At 38.3% G+C, this 21258-nt stretch overlaps 1 protein-coding gene across 1 annotated transcript in view; it reads left to right on the forward strand.

Annotated features, from left to right (window-relative positions):
* SLC9A4 (solute carrier family 9 member A4) overlaps positions 1-21258 on the forward strand; it is a 31069-nt gene that overhangs the window by 2006 nt on the left and 7805 nt on the right. The window contains exons 2-8 of the mRNA XM_072345717.1: positions 848-1311; positions 6885-7144; positions 9703-9920; positions 13248-13450; positions 14140-14226; positions 15506-15576; positions 17858-18019. Coding sequence (XP_072201818.1) covers positions 848-1311; positions 6885-7144; positions 9703-9920; positions 13248-13450; positions 14140-14226; positions 15506-15576; positions 17858-18019 — 1465 coding nt within the window. The remainder of the gene's footprint in view (positions 1-847; positions 1312-6884; positions 7145-9702; positions 9921-13247; positions 13451-14139; positions 14227-15505; positions 15577-17857; positions 18020-21258) is intronic.

Raw genomic sequence — 21258 nt, forward strand, 5'->3', positions numbered from 1 at the left:
GTAAAGGCACACTATGGCAACAAGCTGTATCCAACTATGCATACTGTGTCAATGTGGGTGAGCTCTTTCTGAACCTCTGCCCATGTCCAACAGATTTCTCCCACAGAGTGTCCATGCAACCTATGGGTCTGGGTCTGTTCTTGTGGGCAGATTGGATATGCATGTTTTCTAGGGCAGAGTATAGCATCTGGCTGTCTGGATGTAAGCTGAACCTTTCTGACCGGAAAACTCTTTGCACTGCTTCATTTGGTAGAGTAGACTGAACCTTTATTTTTTGCAAGGAAAAATCCTTCTCAGGATCCATTGTTTTCTGTTATTTGATGTCAGTAGTTCTTTCAACTCTGTTGAAACTGCTGTTAGGTTTTGTTTGTTTGTTTGTTTGTTTTTTCCCCGCTAAACTCACTCGAAGTTCTTTACAGAGCACTGTTTACCTTTTGTAGAAACTAGAACTCCCAGAAAAGCAAAGTTAGTCAGCTTGTAGAAAGCATCATGTGGCCATGCTTTGATTCCTGGTGATAACCAAGCTGCTTTGTATTTTGTGGTGTTTATGGGTATACACCTTCTCAGCCTGTGGGTCATTTGTAGTTGGGAAAATTTTTCAGGGGATTTCTGGAAGTGGAAGGAGATGAGCTGACCTTAGCATCTGAGCTGCTTGCTCCCTGCTCCCTTGGGCTTCTCTAGGTTCCTGGTCAGTCCAAATCCAGGACTGTTTCAGTTTGAAGGGAATGGTGCTAGTTGTGCATATGCTTTTGTAATCCTAAGACCAGAACCTGACAATCTGAAGACAAAGTTTTAAAGCCAGGCTAAACAAGTCTGACTTCAGGCTAATTTAAATGTTTTATTAAAGGTTTCCATCTCTATCACCGATTACCAAGACTCATGCCTGAAAGCTGCATCCTGATTGCCATTGGAGCACTAGTTGGAGTGATCATCTTTGGTACTGACCACAAATCCCCACCAGTGATGAACACAAGTATTTACTTCTTGTATCTCCTTCCACCCATTGTGCTGGAAGAGGGTTATTTCATGCCAACTCGTCCATTCTTTGAAAACCTTGGGTCCATCTTGTGGTGGTCTGTACTAGGATCTCTGCTGAACTCATTTGGGATTGGCCTCTCCCTCTATGGCATCTGCCAGATTGAAGCCTTTGGTCTGACTGACCTGAACTTGCTGCAGAACCTGCTCTTTGGCAGCATGATCTCAGCTGTGGATCCTGTGGCAGCTCTGGCAGTTTTTGAAGAAGCTTCTGTTAATGAGCAGCTTCACATGATGATTTTTGGAGAATCATTGCTAAATGATGGCATAACTGTGGTGAGTTTCTTTCCATTCTTCATCTTCTTCTCTTTGGGCTCTTACTGCTTGTAGGGTTATTGGATGCAGGGCATGGGCAACTTTGTGGAGATCTTTGATACAATATTTTATGCATATCCTACTGGCAACTCACAATTAATTTTGATGTATATAAAAACTACATCTTGTATTAATTCTTTCAAACATACCTTGATTTCAAGCTGCTGGAAGTGATTTTGCTTCTAGTTAGACATTAAGACAACACGCCCTACTCTTGTGTTCACTAAAGTGAATGGATAAACGAAAGCAGATTTTGCTGATAGGAACACACTCAGTGTTGTGCAAGGAAAGAAACAGAATACTGTACTCCTTATGGACTGAGAGCAGCAGGGGTAGCAATGCAGGGGACCCTCCTGCATCTTATGCCTTAGAGAGCACTCAGCAAAATAATGGACAGTCTCTGGTAGCCTTGATCCCTCCCAGGATATTCTCCAGAGACCTTAAAAAGGAATTTCGGGAACAATGAATGACTTTGCATAACTCTGTTTTTATTGATAAAATAATTGGCATCAAGTAAGCATTCACCTTTTTTGAAAATCTTGTCCCAAGTACCTAAAACAAGGCTTTGCTTTTCATTTTTAAAGAAGAAGGTTTTTCTTTGTGGTTTGTTTGTTTTTTTGACAGAGTTCCTTTCTCTATTACTTTCCCCATTTCCCCTGTGCTTTTACGGAAAAGTGGAGCAACTTGAAATTCTAGCTGCAGACTAGTAGAGCCTGCATGTTTTTCAAACAAGACATTTCAAGCAGGAAATTCATTAGACAGAAACCAACAGGAGTGTTCATGTGCTGAAAGTTAAGCGTAGGTTAAGGAGATTTGCTAGATATGATCTTTACAGAATTTAAATCACAGGAATCTAAAACACATAAAAACTATTGAGATACTGTTATACATTAGGTACAGCAGGATGTGGACTTGTAAAAGCTGTACGGAGGTCACTGCTCAAATACTTCATGGGAGAAATACAGTTCATGAGTAATGTTTAATGGAAAAGGAATGAAATAATTTATTGCAGCCAAAGCCCAGCGATCATAAATCCTTCATCTTGGTAAATCAGAGATATAGGGCAAAAGTAGAATTAAGGGACAAATGTTACTTAACCTTACAGACATACTACTTAGATGTTATAGCTGTAACATACAATGCACAATTCATCTATCACTGCCACCTGTCTTTTGGTTCCTGCCAGTGTAGACTTCAGAAAGTAGTATCTGTTCTTCATTCTGGAATAACTTGTTTGGTCTGTTGTCTGCCTGGCTTTCTACACTGTCTTCCCTTGTTCCCATCTGTGTTTATGATGTGGGTCCAACTCATGATGTGAGCATTTATGTGAGCTTTCAGTCAGGATCCTGTTACGGTGTAAATCTATACCGTCAGAAAGTCTTAAAAAAGAGAGGTGTTTAGGTATTCTTACACAGTACAAAGTGTGTTGACAGAAAAAAACAAAAGGAAGGTCTCTCTACATGGCTGTGAGATCCCTTTGCCCCATGCACCTCCTCACTGGATATCTTCTCAGACACCTACAGTGCAAGCCAGTTGTTGACTTCTCTGTTACATCTCTGTATCAGTCACCTCTCATGACATTTTCTGGGCATTCACATTTCCAAAATCTCTACTAGTCTATTTACTAGACTATTTATCATGTTGATGGAGCCCAAGTAGATTGCTTCTTCCTCTTTGATACTTTAAAACTGTTCTTGCCTGGCCATTTCCTCCTTGTTTCTCTCTTACCAGCTTCCTTTGAGTTATCTCAGTGTGTCTAAAAGGCAGTAGCACCTAGATACACTAAATATTCTTTTTTTTTTTTTTTTTTTTTTCTTTTCTTTCTTTCTTTTCAATTATCTAAATACAAATATCCCTTGGTTCTGTCTAGCCTGCTTATCAGCTATTTTCTCACTGGCAAGATAAGCAGGTATGATTTTTGCTGAACTATTATAATCTGAGGCAACAATGGCTCTCCCTTTCCCGTATTGAGTTTAATACCTTAGTGCACAAAATTCCTAAACTGCAGAATTAGAACACTGATTGAAGAGACTGGAACAAAAGGCTGCAATAATCGTACCCTTTGAACTTATTTGTACCCTTTTTCCTTCTCTTCACTAGAGCTGTATGCCAGTGGAACAAGAAGGCACCAGGTCCTGCTAATAATTTCTTTTCCCAGTATCTTCTCGGCAGACTTGTAGCCTCAGAATAGTGTAAGCAGCAACTGAATTCGTCCCAGTGTGGGAGTTTCAAAGCCCCAAATGAAACAGTAATATTGGTAAATACATCTCAAATGTCATCCAAGCTTGAAATGAAGGACCCTGATTTTGCTGCAAAGAGTTCCAAGTTTCTGTAACTCTACTCCTGTATGTGCCCAGTCTATTTTGTTTTGACAGGAGCTAAGCATGTGTGCATCAGAAAACTTGATATTTCTCCTGTCCACTTCATTTCTGAGGCTTGATTTCAAAAGCCCTGAGAACCCCTATGTACCTTTACAAAGGAACTTTTTTCTCAGAGAGTGGTCAGGCACTGGAATAGCCTGCCCAGGGAAGTGGTGGAGTTGCCATCCCTGGCACTGTTCAAGAAGCGTCTGGATAGGGAGATAGGAGATATGGTTTAGGGGTTTTCTGTAGGTATGGTAAAGGGAGGACAGTTGGACTAGATGATCTTATAGGTCCTTTCCAACCTTCTATGATTCTATGATTCTACCATGACATACTGAAAATGAGGCTGCAGAGACTATTATCTCTAAGTGTCCTCTTTTTGTGTACAGTCACAGAGCTGTTAAAAAACATTCTCAAGAACGATGGAGATCCAATAAAAGTAATTTCTCTTTTTGAATGAATTTGAGTTTATCTCTCTGATGTCTCTAGGAAAGCTATGACCATTAGATGTGTGGATGTTAGGGAGGAGAATGGAGATACTCTACCTCACTGAAGCTGACACATTGTGCTTAGAATAAAATAAAATTCATGTGATCTTAAAGAGGGAATAAAGTGTTTTCAAGGCTGCCTATGTTAGTAGTTAAGGCAGTCACCCGGAAATCTGTGCTTCCAGAGCTCCTGATGTGAGCACTGTGTGTAGTGTTTAAGTCATGTCCACCACTGAAGCAGCAGCTGGAGCAGAGCGCCCAGCATCAGGAGACATGCGTGAAAAGATAATGCTTGCTCTTCTTCTCCCTGGCTCTTTAAGTCATCCAGTGGAACAATGCTGCGTGGTAGTGTCCCTTGCAAAAACTCAAAGCATGACATTCACAAAGTTGTTAAGTGAGGACAGCTATCAATCCATGCCTTCTTTTTTATGAGTGAACCAAGGCATCCTGAGCTGTTCCAGGCTTTCCTGCCATAAAAAGAAATACGGTATTTCTTCTGCTAGTAGAAACATCCCAAGTTAACTTCGTCAAGCAACTTTTATATGGAGGCTTACTTTTGTGATGCCCAAAGTAAACTGTTGTGCAGAACAGTTTATTCTCATAAAACACACTACCAAAAACAAACAAATAAACAAAACACACACACACACACACACACACACACAAAACAGTAATAATAATAAAAAAAATTAAAAGGAAATTATGTCATATTTCAATAATTTTCATTTTTATGCCAATTCACTTATACAGATCCATTAGGAAGCACGAAGGGAGAGACAAACTTACAAAGTCATTTGTTGATAATTTATGTTATTCAAAAGACTACACGTGTCACTACCTTGGTATCACTTGTAAAGAATTTCAAGTCTTAGGAAGAGATTGAAGTCAGGAAGAAAGAGGGAATAGAAAGAGAATAGACTTTGTAATTAGACACTGCACAATAAGTACAGGACATTTTACTTGTTGTGGGGCACAACCCCCTTTTCTTTGCATATCACTGAAGAGCCTACTTTCATACAGAGTCACTAGGAAAAGTGAGGCTCTCAGTACTTCATTTGAGCTGCTCTCATGAAATATTTTTTGAGCTTTGTCTGTCCCCCAGAAATATTATTGGTGAGACTCCTGGAGAACAGCCTGTTTGACATCTCAAGGTCATACATTCCCAGCAGCAATTTAAGATTGGATAGTAGCTGGGGAATAATTATTATCCTAATGAGCTTGATTCTTCTATCTGAAAATATCTGCTTTAATCTTCTTAATAGTCTCCTGAAATTAACTGTATGAAGAAGAAAGGAGAAAGAAGAACAGATAAGATCAATGATTTTCCTCTGTTTTGGGTTATGGAACTAATGCTCTGGTACAACAGAGAATTGGTGTCTTTAGATGTTCCCAAAATTCTCTTGAAAACTGAAAGATGACTCCCATATACTAGACATTCCCTGTAAACAGATCTGACAAGACTTAATGGTAGCCAACTGTCAGCAGCTTCTAAGAACTTTTTATTACCACCCCATTCTTTCAATTAGTTTTTAAAAGATGGATGAAAGCAGATAATTGAGATTTTTCACCATGAATTCTTGTAGGAGAGAATTATTAATAATATGAGCATGGTAAACTTATCTGATCTAAACTACGTAAATGGAATTATCTTTTACTTCCTACTTTGAGGTTGTGAAGGAGGTTAAGTGGCATTAAATACAAAAGACCGGAGAGAGACTGTGAACTTCCTCTCCCCAGACCAAAGCTACCTGAACACAAAATGTGTAGGTAGGGATCGGTGTGGGTGGGACAACTGAGTGTAGCTCTGAAAAAGAATATTAAATGTTAAGAGGTTTGGGGTCTGACCAGTGCCTGTTTCAGTCAGGCTGGGAAAGTGTCTTTTGGATATTTCTTTGTGTAGGTGTACTTGTGACAGCCATTTACTCTGGATAATTCATGGTCAAACAGCGTGGGCTATAATTATTGTTTTAAGAAGGCAATTCATTAAAACTTTGATTAACTAAGTGTTCTACTTTAACACCAATATCAGAACTGTAATAATTGTACCTGTCTAGCTAGAGGCAATCTGAATCTGAGGTTGCCATTTCCATTCCTTCCGCTTCCCCTTCCCCTTCCTCCTGTGTCCTTTCCCATTGGAGATGTGATGTTAAATTATTTTTATGCATCAAGCACTACTGAAGGACATTTGATATTTCAGAGTCCACCCAATGAACTGTGTTCAATTTACAGATCATACAGACCAGCTGAACAGGATTTATGTAAGTACATTTTGCAGTTTCTGCCCTGCCCCACCATGAGTCAGAAAGAGAATCTGAGAGTGCATGTGGGCTTGTTAAGGTACCCAGCTGGGCTTTGAACACCTGCTACAAAAGCCAAAATAGCAGGAGTATTTTTCAGCTACATTAATTACATTTGATCCCTGAGTTTTACTTTTTTTATATAACCATTGACCTACTCTCCACTTTATTATTATTACTATTATTATTATTATGCCATTTTCAGAACACTTGGAAAACACTTAATTTGGGATCTGTTATGAGCCATCTGAGATTTCAAATATTGCTGTGGTGATCTGCCTAAAGCAGTATCTGGCACACATATGTACATATATTCATGTATCAAATGAGTAAGTCTACAAGCTTCAAAAAGATGCCTGACTGCTATCTCCTCATTTTGCACACAGGTGTTATACAACATCTTCATTGCCTTCACCCAGATGCACAAGTATGAAGAGATTGAATCCATTGATATCCTTGCTGGCTTTGCTCGCTTCTTCGTTGTGGGGCTGGGTGGCATGCTGTTCGGCATTGTCTTTGGATTTGTTTCAGCCCTCATGACTCGATTCACCCACAACATCTCTGCTATTGAACCCCTGTTGGTCTTCATGTTCAGTTACCTGTCATACTTGTGTGCTGAAATCCTTTACATCTCAGGCATCTTGGCGTGAGTATCCCCTATGCCTTTTCAGGTACTCTCTCGGGGAAAGGGGCAATGTTTCAAGGAGATGGTTTACTTGAGATTGAGGTGATAGCAATATCAGTATTTTCAGCCTGTGGCCTACAAATTGTCAGTAAACAGCTGCTAAGCGGTCTATAAGTACAGTGATAATTAGGAGAAGCAAGCCTACACTCAGTTTAAGCAGAGATGTACTACTGGGGAGTAGATATCTGTGCTGACATTTGTTATTATTATTATTTTCTCCCACTGGAATAAAAAGCCTTGCAAACTGAGTATAATATCTGGTGTTGCCACCATTTGACAGTTTTCTGTTACACATAGCATGAGGAAACAGTCTACCTCTGGTAGAATCAGTTTAGTGAGAGAATGGTTTGGTAATAGACTTGTGTATGTGCCTTTACTGCTAAGCATTCAACACTGGATAACAAGAGAGATGAGAAGTAAATGTGGAAATTTAAAACTTAGGAAGGCCAGGGTTACGGCTCTTGTGTACAGTTGTGAAAATCACTTCTGTTGTGATTTATTGGAATTACACTAGGTTTGAGTAGCACTACTGGAAGAAGAGTAAGGAATAGAGGGAAAAGTGAGAGACGTTAGGGTAAAACTTCTGATATAGAGGTTTGAAAGATTCTGAACCTAACAACTCTTCAGAAGAGGGACAAGTAAAGAAAAGGTCACTTGGCAAGGTGGCAAAACCTGTAGCTAGTGCTGTGAGATGCTATGGAGCTCAGTGATTGGCTAGTGGGTGGCTTTGAGCTCATGTGCCAGTAGAGTCTGTGGATTTTGGTGCTTCTGGAGGAGAGGTATCTCCAGAAAGATGCTCCCTTTGTTGGGAATAAACCAGTTGACAAAGACAATAAATAAAAGTAAGTGGATGTTGAGACAGTTACATCTATTCATTTCTACCTGTCAAACTCAGGTTTGGTTAGCTTCAGAGAATGACTGGCTTTGTTCTAACTCTGGGAAACCAGATTAGAATATTGTCCATATTAAACAAGTTTTTAGATAGCAAATGAGTTTCTCTGAGTTATTAGGCAAAGGAATTAAGTCTTGGGCTCTGTTTTGTGTCTCCAACATCTTTGCTCTTAAGTATCTGGTGACTTCAGATGAGAGGGATTAGACCTACCCGTAGTGAGCATTAATACCAACGTGGGCTCTTTCCTGTCTGCACTGCCCAGAATACTGTTTCCTTGCCTATTCATTGCACTACTCTACACTGCTCTATATTCTCCTATTTCTTATTTTCATTAAGACACTGAAATTATTAGTAATAAAAAAAAGTTAATATAATTGGGATTTATTATTCTTACTGCTTCATTAAGGAAATTACTGCTTGTTTTAGAGATGGGAACTTATTGTCACCCTCCTAAATTATTGAGAAATTCATTCATTTTTTACTTGTATCACAAAAGTCGATTATGCATGTGTCTCTGAAAGTCAACAGTATTAAAATTTAATGCCTAATGGCATTGTCTTAGAATGTCCTTGGACCTGTTCAGTTCTACCAGAATACCCTTGAGATTTCTTCAACAAAAATTAAAAGAACAGAAACTGGATGAAGGCTTATTTAATGAGCAGTCAATGTTCTCCGAATTTACAAGTCTGGAAAAATATTATCACAAGCATACAAATTCTTAGTAACATCAACAGAAACTCAGTAGATGATGAAATATATTATTAGCCTAGCACTGAATCTATCTAATTATCTACAGCTGTGAAACATGAAGGAGATAGATAAACTGTTCAGTGGATAGGAGTAAAGTGTTCAATAGTCCTGCTTGAAGACTACTGCTCAAAATGAATATGACAATATATCTGTGTTGGGTCATGGCTAATTCCTCTGAAGCTGGCTCTAGCTTGATTAACAAGGACTAAAGTAGTGGAAAAAAATTCCTTTCCTTCCTTAAGAGCATTACCCACACCCTGGTTAACTAGAAAGAGTGAAGGACATATCTGAAGGGTAATTAAATTTTCCCCTGCTGTGCAGCAGTGGACTTTTATGGGAGGAGAATTTCTGAAGCTTGTCCTGGTCCTGCTGATCTGCCAAGCAGCTGGCAAGGACCCACTGGAGTCTTTGATCCCTGCGTAGAAGTACAACCATGTTCTCCCACCAGCACCTCAAGGCAAAGATCACCCCGAAGCAGGTTATGTCCCTCTAATTAATACATCCACAGCCTGGTACAAAATTGACTGCCCTTTGTTTGAGACTCAAATATTTGATGCTTGGTGGTTGTGTGTTACGCATTCAGAATAAAAAGGACTTTGAACGGGAATGTGATATCCTCATTTCCCCTCAAGGGAGACTGACTGATTTGCTTCCTTTTTTCCTGTATACAAAATGGATTCATAAAGCTGAATTAAGTTATTCTACTTAACTGAAATAGCTAGCTTTAGTGAAGAAGTAAGTAAGTATGCTACATTATACTAGGAAGGTTAAAGTTTGATGCTGAAGAGTATAAATGAAGTCTCAGTTATTAAAAACAAACAAACAAACAACAACAAAATCAGTCTGTGGCTGATCTCTGATGTTCTACCTCCCACAGGATGACAGCATGTGCAGTGACTATGAAAAAATATGTGGAAGAGAATGTTTCCCAGAATTCCTACACAACAATAAAATACTTCATGAAGATGTTGAGCAGTGTCAGCGAGACCTTGATCTTCGTTTTCATGGGAGTTTCTACAGTGGGGAAAAATCATGAGTGGAACTGGGCCTTCATTTGCTTCACTCTGCTTTTCTGCCTCATTTGGCGGACACTGAGTAAGTCAGCTTTTGCAGACAATCTGGTCTGCATCTCTGAGAGAAAACTTTTGGTTCAAAGGTATGTTAGAAAAACCCGTGCAGACTGGTATAACCAGTTTAATAATGAATTCACTAGGCATGCATTACAGACAACTTCCTTTCACAAATCCACACATGCAGAAAAAGAAGGAAAAACATCAAACAGATTCTACTGACAGTTTTCAAGCACAAACTATATGGTTAGGTAAGAGCAGAAAATGTTAAGCAAAACTGAAACATTGCCATGATTCCATCTATATAGAAGCAGACAGCTTAGTTAACTATATTCTCATGGGTAAGTGGGCTTCATAATATTTTCACCACATTCTGTAATCAACTTACTAATACAGAATTAATACAATGTACATCAGCATAATTCTGGTCCTGCGTCCATAACACTAAAGGACCAGAGCCAAGAATGCCTGAGGAATTTAAAAAGACAAAAGTTGAAAGCAAGCACTGATAAATGACTGGACTATCTCTAATTTCTTTCTTACGCTAGATAAGAGGCCACCTGAGCACACAGCTGGCTTGCGTTCAGCCAGCTACCAACCATCACCCCCAGGTCCTTTTCTGCCAGGCTGATTTCCAGCCACACTTCCTCAAACCAATACCACTGCACAACCTTGTGATCCACTGTATAATAATGATCCTCACAAGTCAGTTTGGACACTGAGGTTTTAAACCGCTAGAAAATAGTGCCTATGAGATTATTCAATTTCTACACATAGTCTTTTCGAGTTCCTACAGACATCTCCTACTTCCTCATCTATGTGCCTGATTCCTTGAGCATGGTCAGAGGATTTCCTAGAGGATGTCACAGTAGCTGTGGGACAGCATTTCTCATCTTCTCCTGATGACCAGGATGGGCCAGCAGAAACTGAAAAGTTGAGAAAGACAGAATAGAAAGACAAGGAGGATCAACTGTGCTCTTTATATAAGTACAGGTTGAATGTATGGAGTATTCCCTTAGCAAAGGTGAGGAGCCAACAGCGTGTATGTGCATAATGATTGGAGGACCAGCAGTTCAGAAGATCAGTACAACTGAAGTTTTAACAGCTGTCTACTGCAGATCTTCTGACCTAGAAAAGGAGATGGACAAAGTAGGTCAAGTAAGATGATTCTGCCCCTCTCAGCACACTCAGCAATTTTGCAGCTGACATCAAGCTGAGGGGAGAAGTAAATATAATGGATGGCAAGGCTAGTATTCAGTGAGAACAGAACAGACTGGGAAAAGGGGCTGAAAGAGAGTTCACAAAGCTCAGAAAAAGCAAATGTAGGGGTTGGCATCTTGGTTGCAGTCCCTCTATCTATGTACTAACGCTGACTGGAAACAGCTTTGCAGAGAAGGACCTCACTAGGTAGATGGGAGGCTGAACAAAATCTAGAAGTGTGCCTTTTTGTTAAAGAGGGACAACTGCATCCTGCACTTTACTAGAAAGTGTGTAGCCAGTAGGTTCAAGGAAGATTTTCTAGGTCTCTATTCAGCAATTTAAGAGTATCTGCTGTGTCTGGAGGGCTGTGCTCAGTTTTGGACTTCCTGGTAAAGAGGTCATGGAGCAAGTGCAGTGGAGGTTGCCAAAGTCATGAGCAATGAACATACAAGACGAATCTGAGAGAGTTGGTTCTGCTCAGCCTGAAAAAGAGGTAGCTTGGGATAGACCCTATTGATATCTACAAGTATTTGGTCAGAGGATAGAGAGACAATGAAGACAGACTTCATAGAGGTGCACCCCAATAGGATAAGAGGCCGCAGACAAGAGCTGGAACACAGAAAACTCTAAAGAGAGTAGGAACTAATTTCTTAAAGTAAGAGTGCTCTGTTATAAATGCAGCACAGCTCTCAGTTCTTGAGTGCATTCAAGACTTGACTGGAACTCTGAACAGCTTGATCTGATTAGATCTGCTTTGAGCAGGAGTTTGAACTAGATGACTTTCAAAGTTCCTTTCCAGCCTACATTACATTGAGTCTGGGACCAACTAAATGTTGGCATTGTGGAACTGATGTTCAGAAGACATTCTGTATAACTCTGAAGTGGTTCATTCCTAAGTCAAACAGAATAGCAAAGCAGGAAAAAATATTGGTGTGACCCTCGAAGTTGATAGAATTCAAGATCTTTGAAATTCAAGACCTGGAGGAAGGCATTTAACTAGAGGAAAAAAAAAGAAAGACCTATGGAGATTCAAAAATATGCATGAGAACTGCTCTGTTATATAGTGATGACATAAGTATTCAGCAACAGAGGTAATATGACTCTTGTGGGTTAACAGCAAGAAGGCAGTAACTATTAAGTATTTTCTTGTTAATTTTGGACAAAGCATAGTCTGTAAGTTTTTAAAGGCTTAATTTTGGAGTCAGTCTAGGAATAGCCTTCAGATAAAGACAGAAAAGTTGCTTTTGTAACACAAAAGTCACTTTTCTGCCACGTTTGTTTATCTCTCAGACACCTATGTGAGTGCTAAAGTTTTCCTGAGAAAGTCCAAAACATTTATCTTGAACTTGCCTGCTAAATGATTGCATCATTTTCTCTGTACCTTGAATAAAGTAAAAAGAATTGGTCCAAAGGTGACATCTCCTAACACAGTTTCAGTCTGAGTAGTTGATGTCTAGCATAGTGTTTATCTGCCCAGCATTTATTTCTGCAGTGTAACAGTTTACACAGAATTGTAAGATACATGTGCCTTATGATAAAGAAGATTAAGAGAAATTCAAGCAATTGACTAAATGTACTCTATAAAGAAAAAACTGCAGTTCTTACACAGCCACAGACTGTCTGATTAAGTTTAACTTTCTATTAGCAGGGAAATGAAAGCTAAGAAATAAATGGAATTACAGAGGCAGTAAACTGGAGGATTCAAAATTAAAATGATATTACTTTCTGCCTTTCAGTAAACCTGTCCACAGAACACGTTAATAAATAACTGTTTAAACAGTTTGGGCAGATCATGTGCAGAAAGCAGGAAACATTGCAAAGGAAAGCACAGGAAAAAATGTTTTCTAGTGGTTTACCTCTATTTCAGAACATTTCAGAGAACTATGCATCATAAATCTTTTCCTCTAATCTCACGTCAAAACCCATACATATATTTAAAACTTGAAGCAGGTAGCAAATATACTCCTTTTCTAAATTAGTTTTTTCACATAAGGCAGATTCAGCAGTTGGTCAAAGAGAACTTACAAAAACCAAAAATCAAAAGAAATATCTGTCAATGGCTGCCTGGAGCAAGATGCTGTTTTGCTTTAAATATTGTCTTTTCCTGCTTACCTAAGAATAATGCTTTTTGTTTGTTTTTTGGCTTTTTTAGGTGTATTTGCCCTCTTCTATGTTAGTAACAAGTTGCGAACATATCCCTTCACCTTCAAAGACCAACTCATTATTTCCTACAGTGGTCTTCGAGGAGCCAGCAGCTTTTCTCTTGCGTTCTTGCTTCCAGTGAAACTCTTCCCAAGAAAAAAATTGTTCATTACTGCTACACTTGTAGTTATATATTTTACTGTGTTCATCCAGGTAACTATAATTCTTAATAATTTTCTTTCACACAACCGAGTTGACTAGGTTATTCCACTTGGTTTACAGTGCCCAGCAAGAAGAAACTGGAACTTCTGGATGTCTCATGCTCTTTATTTCCCCCTACAAAGATATCAGATAGATTAGGGTGTTCATGAGACTCTGCATACTTGTGGTTAGGCAATTAGATCCCATCAGAATGTTTCAGTAAACCAGTTTTGCTTCTGTATCCCCTTTTTGAAATGCCAGATTCTCTAGTAGTGCAATAGGGAACTGGGAGCAGCAGAAAATGGTTTCAGCATTAAAAAATATATATAGTTTTGAAAATACTGAAGTAAAAAGTTTCAGGATTGTAGGGGCCTTACAAGGTTTTTGTTCATGTGAAATGTTTTTTTGTGAAAATTGACAAAGGGTCAAATATTTAAGAACCTTACGTAGTTAAAATGCCTTGATAAATATGAACTTGATTTTAAAAAATAGCCATATATGCATATATAAAGTTTATAAGTTTTAATCCTCTCCTGGCTTAACCCCTAATGACTCTAAGAGACAAATTTTCTGACTGATTAAAATGAAATCCATATGCTTGTTTTCTCTCTCTCTCTCTCTCTCTCTCTCTCTTTCTCTCTTTTTTTTAAGTTTATTAACATTTTAACATTAACATTTCAACTCATTTTACCCAAATGCAGGGAATCACAATCGGACCATTGGTTAGATATTTGGATGTTAAAAAGACCAACAAAAAGGAGTCCATCAATGAAGAAATTCACATGCGAGTAAGTTTTTGATATCAATAGCTGGTACCCTAAAAAGAAGAAGAAAAAGGGGTGTTTTAATATTGGATGAATTTTGGAACATTTGGAGGAAATCCTAGGCATAATATCTAAAATATAATTGTTCATTTGAACCCATAGTAACTGCCAGGTTTGTACCATAACAGTCACAGCATAACAGGTCTCTCACACCTGGATAATTGCAACTGTAGTAGGAAAGACAAAATGAAAGTAGAGTTTATAAAATGCCCTTACCCTTTTCAGTGAGATTTATCACATATCTTTGTTGTCATCTATTGATTGATTATAAACACGTTGACACCTTAAACGTCTTTAATAAAGTTTTACTGAACTGAAATGTGTTGAACCATTGGTCTGCAAATTTCACCGAGTTATTATGAATAACAGTCATTTTCCCTTTCAAACATTTGCTTTAACTCTCAGTTTACCAATATACAAAATAACAAAAAGCTACTCAAACTGACACTAGCACTAAACAAAATATAAGTACATGTTTTCCTTTTCACAGTAGGGAGTATATAAAAAAATTAACAAATTTGTGCCTTAATGCATTGAAAGACGCAGGCAAAATCAAAATCTCAACTGACTTGAGCTGGAGATGAACTTAATTCTTGCTACTTCAGCCTTTACACTTAACATTTAACAAAACTAATGTTTAAAAGCAAAATGTTTGGCTATTTGTATGCAAGAATTGGTCATTTTCTGTCTATTTCTGTAATTCTGGAAACACAAAAGATAAGATTGTTGAAAATTCTGACTGTAGTGATGCCGTTCTCGTGACAAAATGCAAAATCATCAGAGGATTTGCAGTCGCAGGGTAAAAATTATGGTGTGGAGTATCTTTCCCCCTGCATGTGGAAGGATGTCACATATGCTGAGAGACTTGAGTGACAAACCTAATAATTTAGGCTTTGGTCATAGTAGACAAAAAAGAGAATGCTGCTTGGATGCTCAATATTGCTTTCTACCGGGAACAGTCCTTTACATGGGTCTGTGTTTTGCTAGGTTATGGTGAGATGATGGTATACTTACAAAATTGCCATTTCAATCAAAATATTGACTCAGCAACCAAGCACAGCACCTGTCACAGTGGCACAATGGGATATTGGCCTTGATTTTTAGATGTTTTCAGAATTAACTCATTCCCCCTCGCCCCCCCATTTAAAAATCTCAAAATCTTGTCAACAGTTGCATATTTGTGGTGTCATTATTTTCTCATAATGGCCACTTTTTTATTTTATTATTATTATTTTTTCTCTAGTTGATGGATCACTTGAAGGCTGGTATTGAAGACATATGTGGACATTGGAGTCATTACCAGCTGAGAGATAAGTAAGCATGTCTTAGACTGTTACAGTAAAATAGCTTATCATCTGTGATGTAAAATAAAAACAGTAAATAGAATAGGAAATCCATATTATTGCCCATGAGGCTAAAATAGCATGAAAATATTTGAGACATGCAATATCTCTTTTTAAAGGTGAGCTCCTGAGTAACCACTGTCTCTTGGGAATGCAGTGCCTATATGCTGTCTGCTAAATTGCTTCTGCACAAACAGGGAGAAACCACACCCTTCTTAAAGAAAAACAGTAGATAAACTTATGCTGAAGGCATCAGCCTGTGTATGTGGCGGCAGTGCTTCTTTAGGATTTAGACTGGATTTAGAATAGGGAGTGGTGTTTCACTGCCTCTCTCTTTAAGCCCCTTTGGCAAATATTATCCCTTGTAGGTGAGTACAGATTCAATAATAAGTACCCATTTGGTCTTACAGGTCTTTGTACTCAGTCATGTTTACACACATAACATATAACATACACAACACTGAGGGAAATAGTGGAATATAAGTATCTATTAGCACAAGTAGATTGTTTCAAGCTATTCTTTACTCAGAAACCACAGAACCTGTGTTAGGTCTTCTATGAGCAATATAAGGTGATTTTTTGAAGCTCTGTGCTTCCAGGCACTGCTCAGAAGAGACCAGCCCAACATTCTGAGCTGCCTTCTTCCCAAGTGAGTGTAGTGGTCGTGCTGGCCAACACCTCAGCATGTGAGTAGAGGTGTAGAGACATACTCATCTTCCTTTTTCTCAGAAGGCATGGGCTAAATGTTATCTTTTAGGCTGTGCTTAGATTTCTGTGCCTGAGTCCTTTGGCTTACCTTTCAGTACTGGAATCTGGTAATCCAAGTTGGTGTCTGCTGGGACAAGTGGCAGCTCCCATTATAATTGTATCTTTCCCTATGGGAGTGTGAAGGAGAAGGCTGGTTTACATACAGTTCTTGTCTCATCAGGGTATGAGGAAGCAGATAGGGCACATACCTGGATCTGGATGCTAAAATGTCTTTTTGGTTCTCAAAGTAGAGATAGCCTTAGGCTAGGCCACATCAATGCCTGTGCAGCCAACAGGCTGAACAAATCACTCTTGAAACAGTAATTCCATTGAAATAACTGCATTTCCACATTTCAGTGAGAAAAAAAATATTATTTCCTCTAGAATCCACATCTATACAACTATGATAATTTTGTCTTTTTTTTTTTTTCATAAATGTAATGTTTCAGTTTCGAAGCAGATTCAAATGGCACATTGCATGTGAAGACATTTAATGTAAGATACTTGCATTCACTATATTTCTATCTATAGCTTTAAAGATGCCTAGCATATGCATATCAGAATTAATTACCTAAGAGATGACACTCCAAGTAGCAATCTGGTACACACAAAAACATAAAGAGCTCCATTTCCAGTGGAAACCTTTATATACCTCTCTTTTCTATTAAAGTATAAAGACCAGATTTTAAGAAAAGAAAGCGTGCAAACTCTATTGCTTTTTCTTAGCATTGTTGAATGCTTTACTTTGCTGTGGTAATCTGTTCCTTTGAGAGAGAGCTGTAAGAGAATCCGCTACTGTGCTGATAAGCATCTGCCTGAAAGGACATACCTGTTTCAAACCACAGACATGCATTCACATTTAAATTCTGCCATACATTAGAGATATTTTACAGTCCGCAGCATGAGTGCACATAACACTTTGTGGTCCATTCAGTTCCTCTGACCTTCAAAATACAAAGAAATATATTTTCTCCACTCTAATTGTCAGGTTTCAAAATTGTCAGCAACATAATGGGCCCAAAATACTGTAACTACAGGGGCATTTGGAGCATTATTGGTGGCTGGCTGAATAGGCCAGGATTACTGTAAGACCAGCTGCTGCTGCTATACACTATTAGAGTACAACGTTTATATGAAAGCATGGAAACTGGCCACATTCTTTTCTCACAAATGTGGCAGGGTTATATGCAACCACATGCCCCCTTTCCCCTTCCCGCCCCTCACCCCCCCCTTTTTTTTTTTTTGCTTTGATTGCAGCTTTATTCTTCCATTTGTCCAGCGGGTTTCACAATCTCTGTGGACCAGCAAACCACATCAAACATCCCCCTAAAGGTCTCTGTTCACTTGTCTTTCAGGAGTCCACAGGTGCCTCCAATTTGGATTCAGTTTCTACTGCTGATTTGTGTATGTGCACATTTGAATGAACATCAGCTTATTTCCACAGAAATAACAACAACAACAACAAAATCATTTTCCTACATTTTATTTTAGCATCTCTTTTACAGATTTAAGAAGTTTGATAATAAGTATTTGAAGAAAATCTTAATTCGGGAACACCAACCCAAATCCAGTATTGTCACATTGTATAAAAAGATGGAGATAAAACTGGCCATCGAGATGGCTGAAAATGCCATGAAAATTTCAGAATCATCCACAGCTTCTTTACAGTGAGTATCGGATTCTTCATCCTTTACAGAGTAAGGGCAGGAGGGAAGGAGAGAAAAATGAGGAACCACCCAAGCAATAATATGACTTTAACAGAGAAGTAAGATAAAGACAGTAGTGAGGAGTTTTGGGCCAGAACTTTGGCACTCATTTGCACATTGATTCTTTGTTCATAGAGTGAAAATTAATAATAATGACCTTTATTATTATTATTATTATTATTATTATTATTATTATTATTATTATTATTATTTTATTTTTTTTCGTACACTTGTTTTTAGCGATGGGTAATTTGGAAGAAACATCATGAGTCAGGTGTGGAAGGGTTTTGCTCATCACTGCCAGCTGCTGAGAGAAGTGAATTATAGAGGAAAGGTCTTGATTCCAGTATCTCAAGCAGAAGAGAACAAATTTCCTTCTAGCATTTGCAGGGTCTTTTTAACTTCAGATTTCAATCTATCAGATTTTCTTATATTTTGGTACTTCTGTACCCAGCTTTAGCCAGAACATGGTTGCAGCAAAGACAAGAAAATGGAAAAAAAAAAAAAGGCGGGAGAGGATACAGAGAACACTTTCTGAATCTTACTCTGGATTTTCAATGGGGAAAATAAGAAATTTACTACATGAATGCTAGTTCTCCCAAGGCATATGTCCTCTAACTTTGCAGCAGCCTCTGGCATGGCCCAGTGTATCTACTTTACTTTATGCTCTTCTCACATCACCCTCAAAAAGTTCAAGTAACAACTGGAGTTCAAACTAAAATCTCTCTTGAAACTGACATAATCGTGCCAAGGTTCATCTACTTTCTTGAAACCGAAGTCAGCCTGCAGTGTAAGACCTAGCCCTTTTCTTTCTAAGTCATTCTTTGCCAAATGTATCATATTAAAAGAGATTGTGTGTCTGTCAGGCTCCTTTCTGTCTGCTGTATTCCCTTAACTGCTCTGAGTCTAGAGTAAATGTGCAAGGTTGGTAGGCTGTCTATGGCAAACAAACCATTTTCCTCTCTTTTCTTGACAGAAAGAGAAAATAAGACAAATTGCTTCAGATTAATTCAGAAATTCTCTCCTGGGATAGGCATCTAGATTGAAAAATATTCTACAATAAACAGCTGATATGATAGACTAAGATTTACTAAGATTTTAGCTGCAATTGAATTTTACTGTGCGTCAATTCATGATATACAGTTTTTCCTACTGAGATAGCCTTTTTAAAAATAAAATGTTACCTTTTAAAAAGGTGCAGGTTTCCTGTAACTTGGAAACTTTCTGGTCGTTGGGTGCTATGAGAGTGTTTCAGGAAAATACAAGTTTTCCCAACTCTGTTCTTCACAAGGTGTCTGGTGTTGAGCCCTAGAGAAGACAGGATACTGAGCTAATTGGATCTATGGTCTGAGCCAATGCAGCAGTTCTTATACCTCCATTCTCCTGAGTAATTAAGTAAACTTGCCTAAGACTGAAATGTTTCTGAATGAAAGCGTGTGTAAATTGTTTGATTAAATACTGTGTCTGTCCTTAGTTGGGATACAAAAATCTGTCCATGAGCCAGTAGCAATTTGAATCCAAATTGCACTCTATAACATATAAAGCTGACGGTAGTGAGAAAAATGATCAGTACTTCTGGTCACTTTCATCATGTTAGAGACACAATTGGAAATACTCTATAACAATCAAGGTGGCTGTCCAATGCTGTGGATTAGCTCTGTGCTCAGATATTGAATTCATGTGGATGGGGGTCCTGTAGGTAGAGTTAGCATTCTGTATGCACTAAGCATTTTCAGTGTGAACTGGAGAAATGAAAATAGAACATTATGTTGTAATGGCTTGGAGAATGTCAGTCTTAGAAGTAAGGATTTTAAAGAGAAAAACATAGCCAAGCAAATACAATTAAAACTGTTTTTGTATGGTTGCATTTTGGGGAAATACTTCTTGTAAATACCCATTAAAGAGATGTTTCACCTCTGACATTTTACTTATTTAACTCACTTCAAGGGACAGGCTATAAGCCTTCAAATGACGTAGGACTGGTCACTTTTTCTGTACTGGCACGTGGGCAGGTATGCAACTAGAAATGTAAAGAGGTAATCTGATGTCTTCTGCTGGAGTTCTGCTCATTATTTCCTCCTGTTTGTTCTCACCTTCGAGGTGCAAAGGCCTAGTGAAGGCAACCAGTGAAATGAGGATCAGAAAGGTTATTCCGTGTGACATCAACATCGTTTGTATCAGCTATGATTATTCAATTTGATGTACAAAAAACGACCCAAGGCTGTGTTTTAGAGCGCCGTATGAGTTAACAGGCTGATTGCCATTAGTCCCCTGGGGCTGTGCTAATGTTTGCTTTCACAGTTGTGCCCTAGCTTCTCAGTCCCTGTCTTGTCCAAAGAGACTACAAATAGGGGCCGTTGAGAGACTGGTTTCCTTGCAGTGTAAAGTAGCAGACATGGGCTGTACTACAGCCTGGAATATACCAGACTCAATATGGGAGAAAGGTGCATTGAAAAAGCTCACCTAAGCCTGGGAATTTGGAAGCATAACTGGATCTTCTCAGTGTTATCCTTGAGAGCCAGAAGCAAGTAAAACCTATCCAAGCAATCAACCAACCAACCAATCAAAACAAAAACACTAACTGGATTGGAATTAGGTGTTGGAATTAGTTGTTGATGTTGGTCTGTTTTCCCTGCTGGTAAATATCTAGGTTTGTTGTTGCTAGTGCTGGGAATTGATCAGTGTCAATCATACATTTGTTTGTAGGGATTTCTTGAAGCTGAGATAAGATTTATGGTCAAATTCAGAAAAAGAGTACTTTTCTCTCCCTCTGTCTTTTTAGATTATAGTTCAAAATGTGGTAATATTGTTAAACTAGGTGTCATTGCAGAATTAAAACATATATAATTTTTTTCAGACAATTACAGCATATTCTTAATTAAGTTTCAATATACCTTTCTTTGCTGTTAAAATTTATTATAGAATGAGTAAAAATCAGGTACACAAAACTCTGGTAATAGTGTACATTGATAATAACTCATTCTTTACTTGCACAATTTGCAGGCAGAGCTTTATCTCATCACTTAGTTGAGAGCAAAGACTAATGATAAAAGTTTTAATAAGAAAAAAGAAGGAAAATGGAGAACGGAAAAAAAAAACAACAAAACAAAACAAAACAAAAACACAGAAACAAAAAGATGAACTTGACTGATTCATCCTGGATAATGACTTTCTTCTCTCTCCTTTCTTTTCTTGGGAAT

This window comes from Excalfactoria chinensis, chromosome 1 (assembly GCF_039878825.1).
Source record: "Excalfactoria chinensis isolate bCotChi1 chromosome 1, bCotChi1.hap2, whole genome shotgun sequence".
NCBI classification, from domain to species: domain Eukaryota; kingdom Metazoa; phylum Chordata; class Aves; order Galliformes; family Phasianidae; genus Excalfactoria; species Excalfactoria chinensis.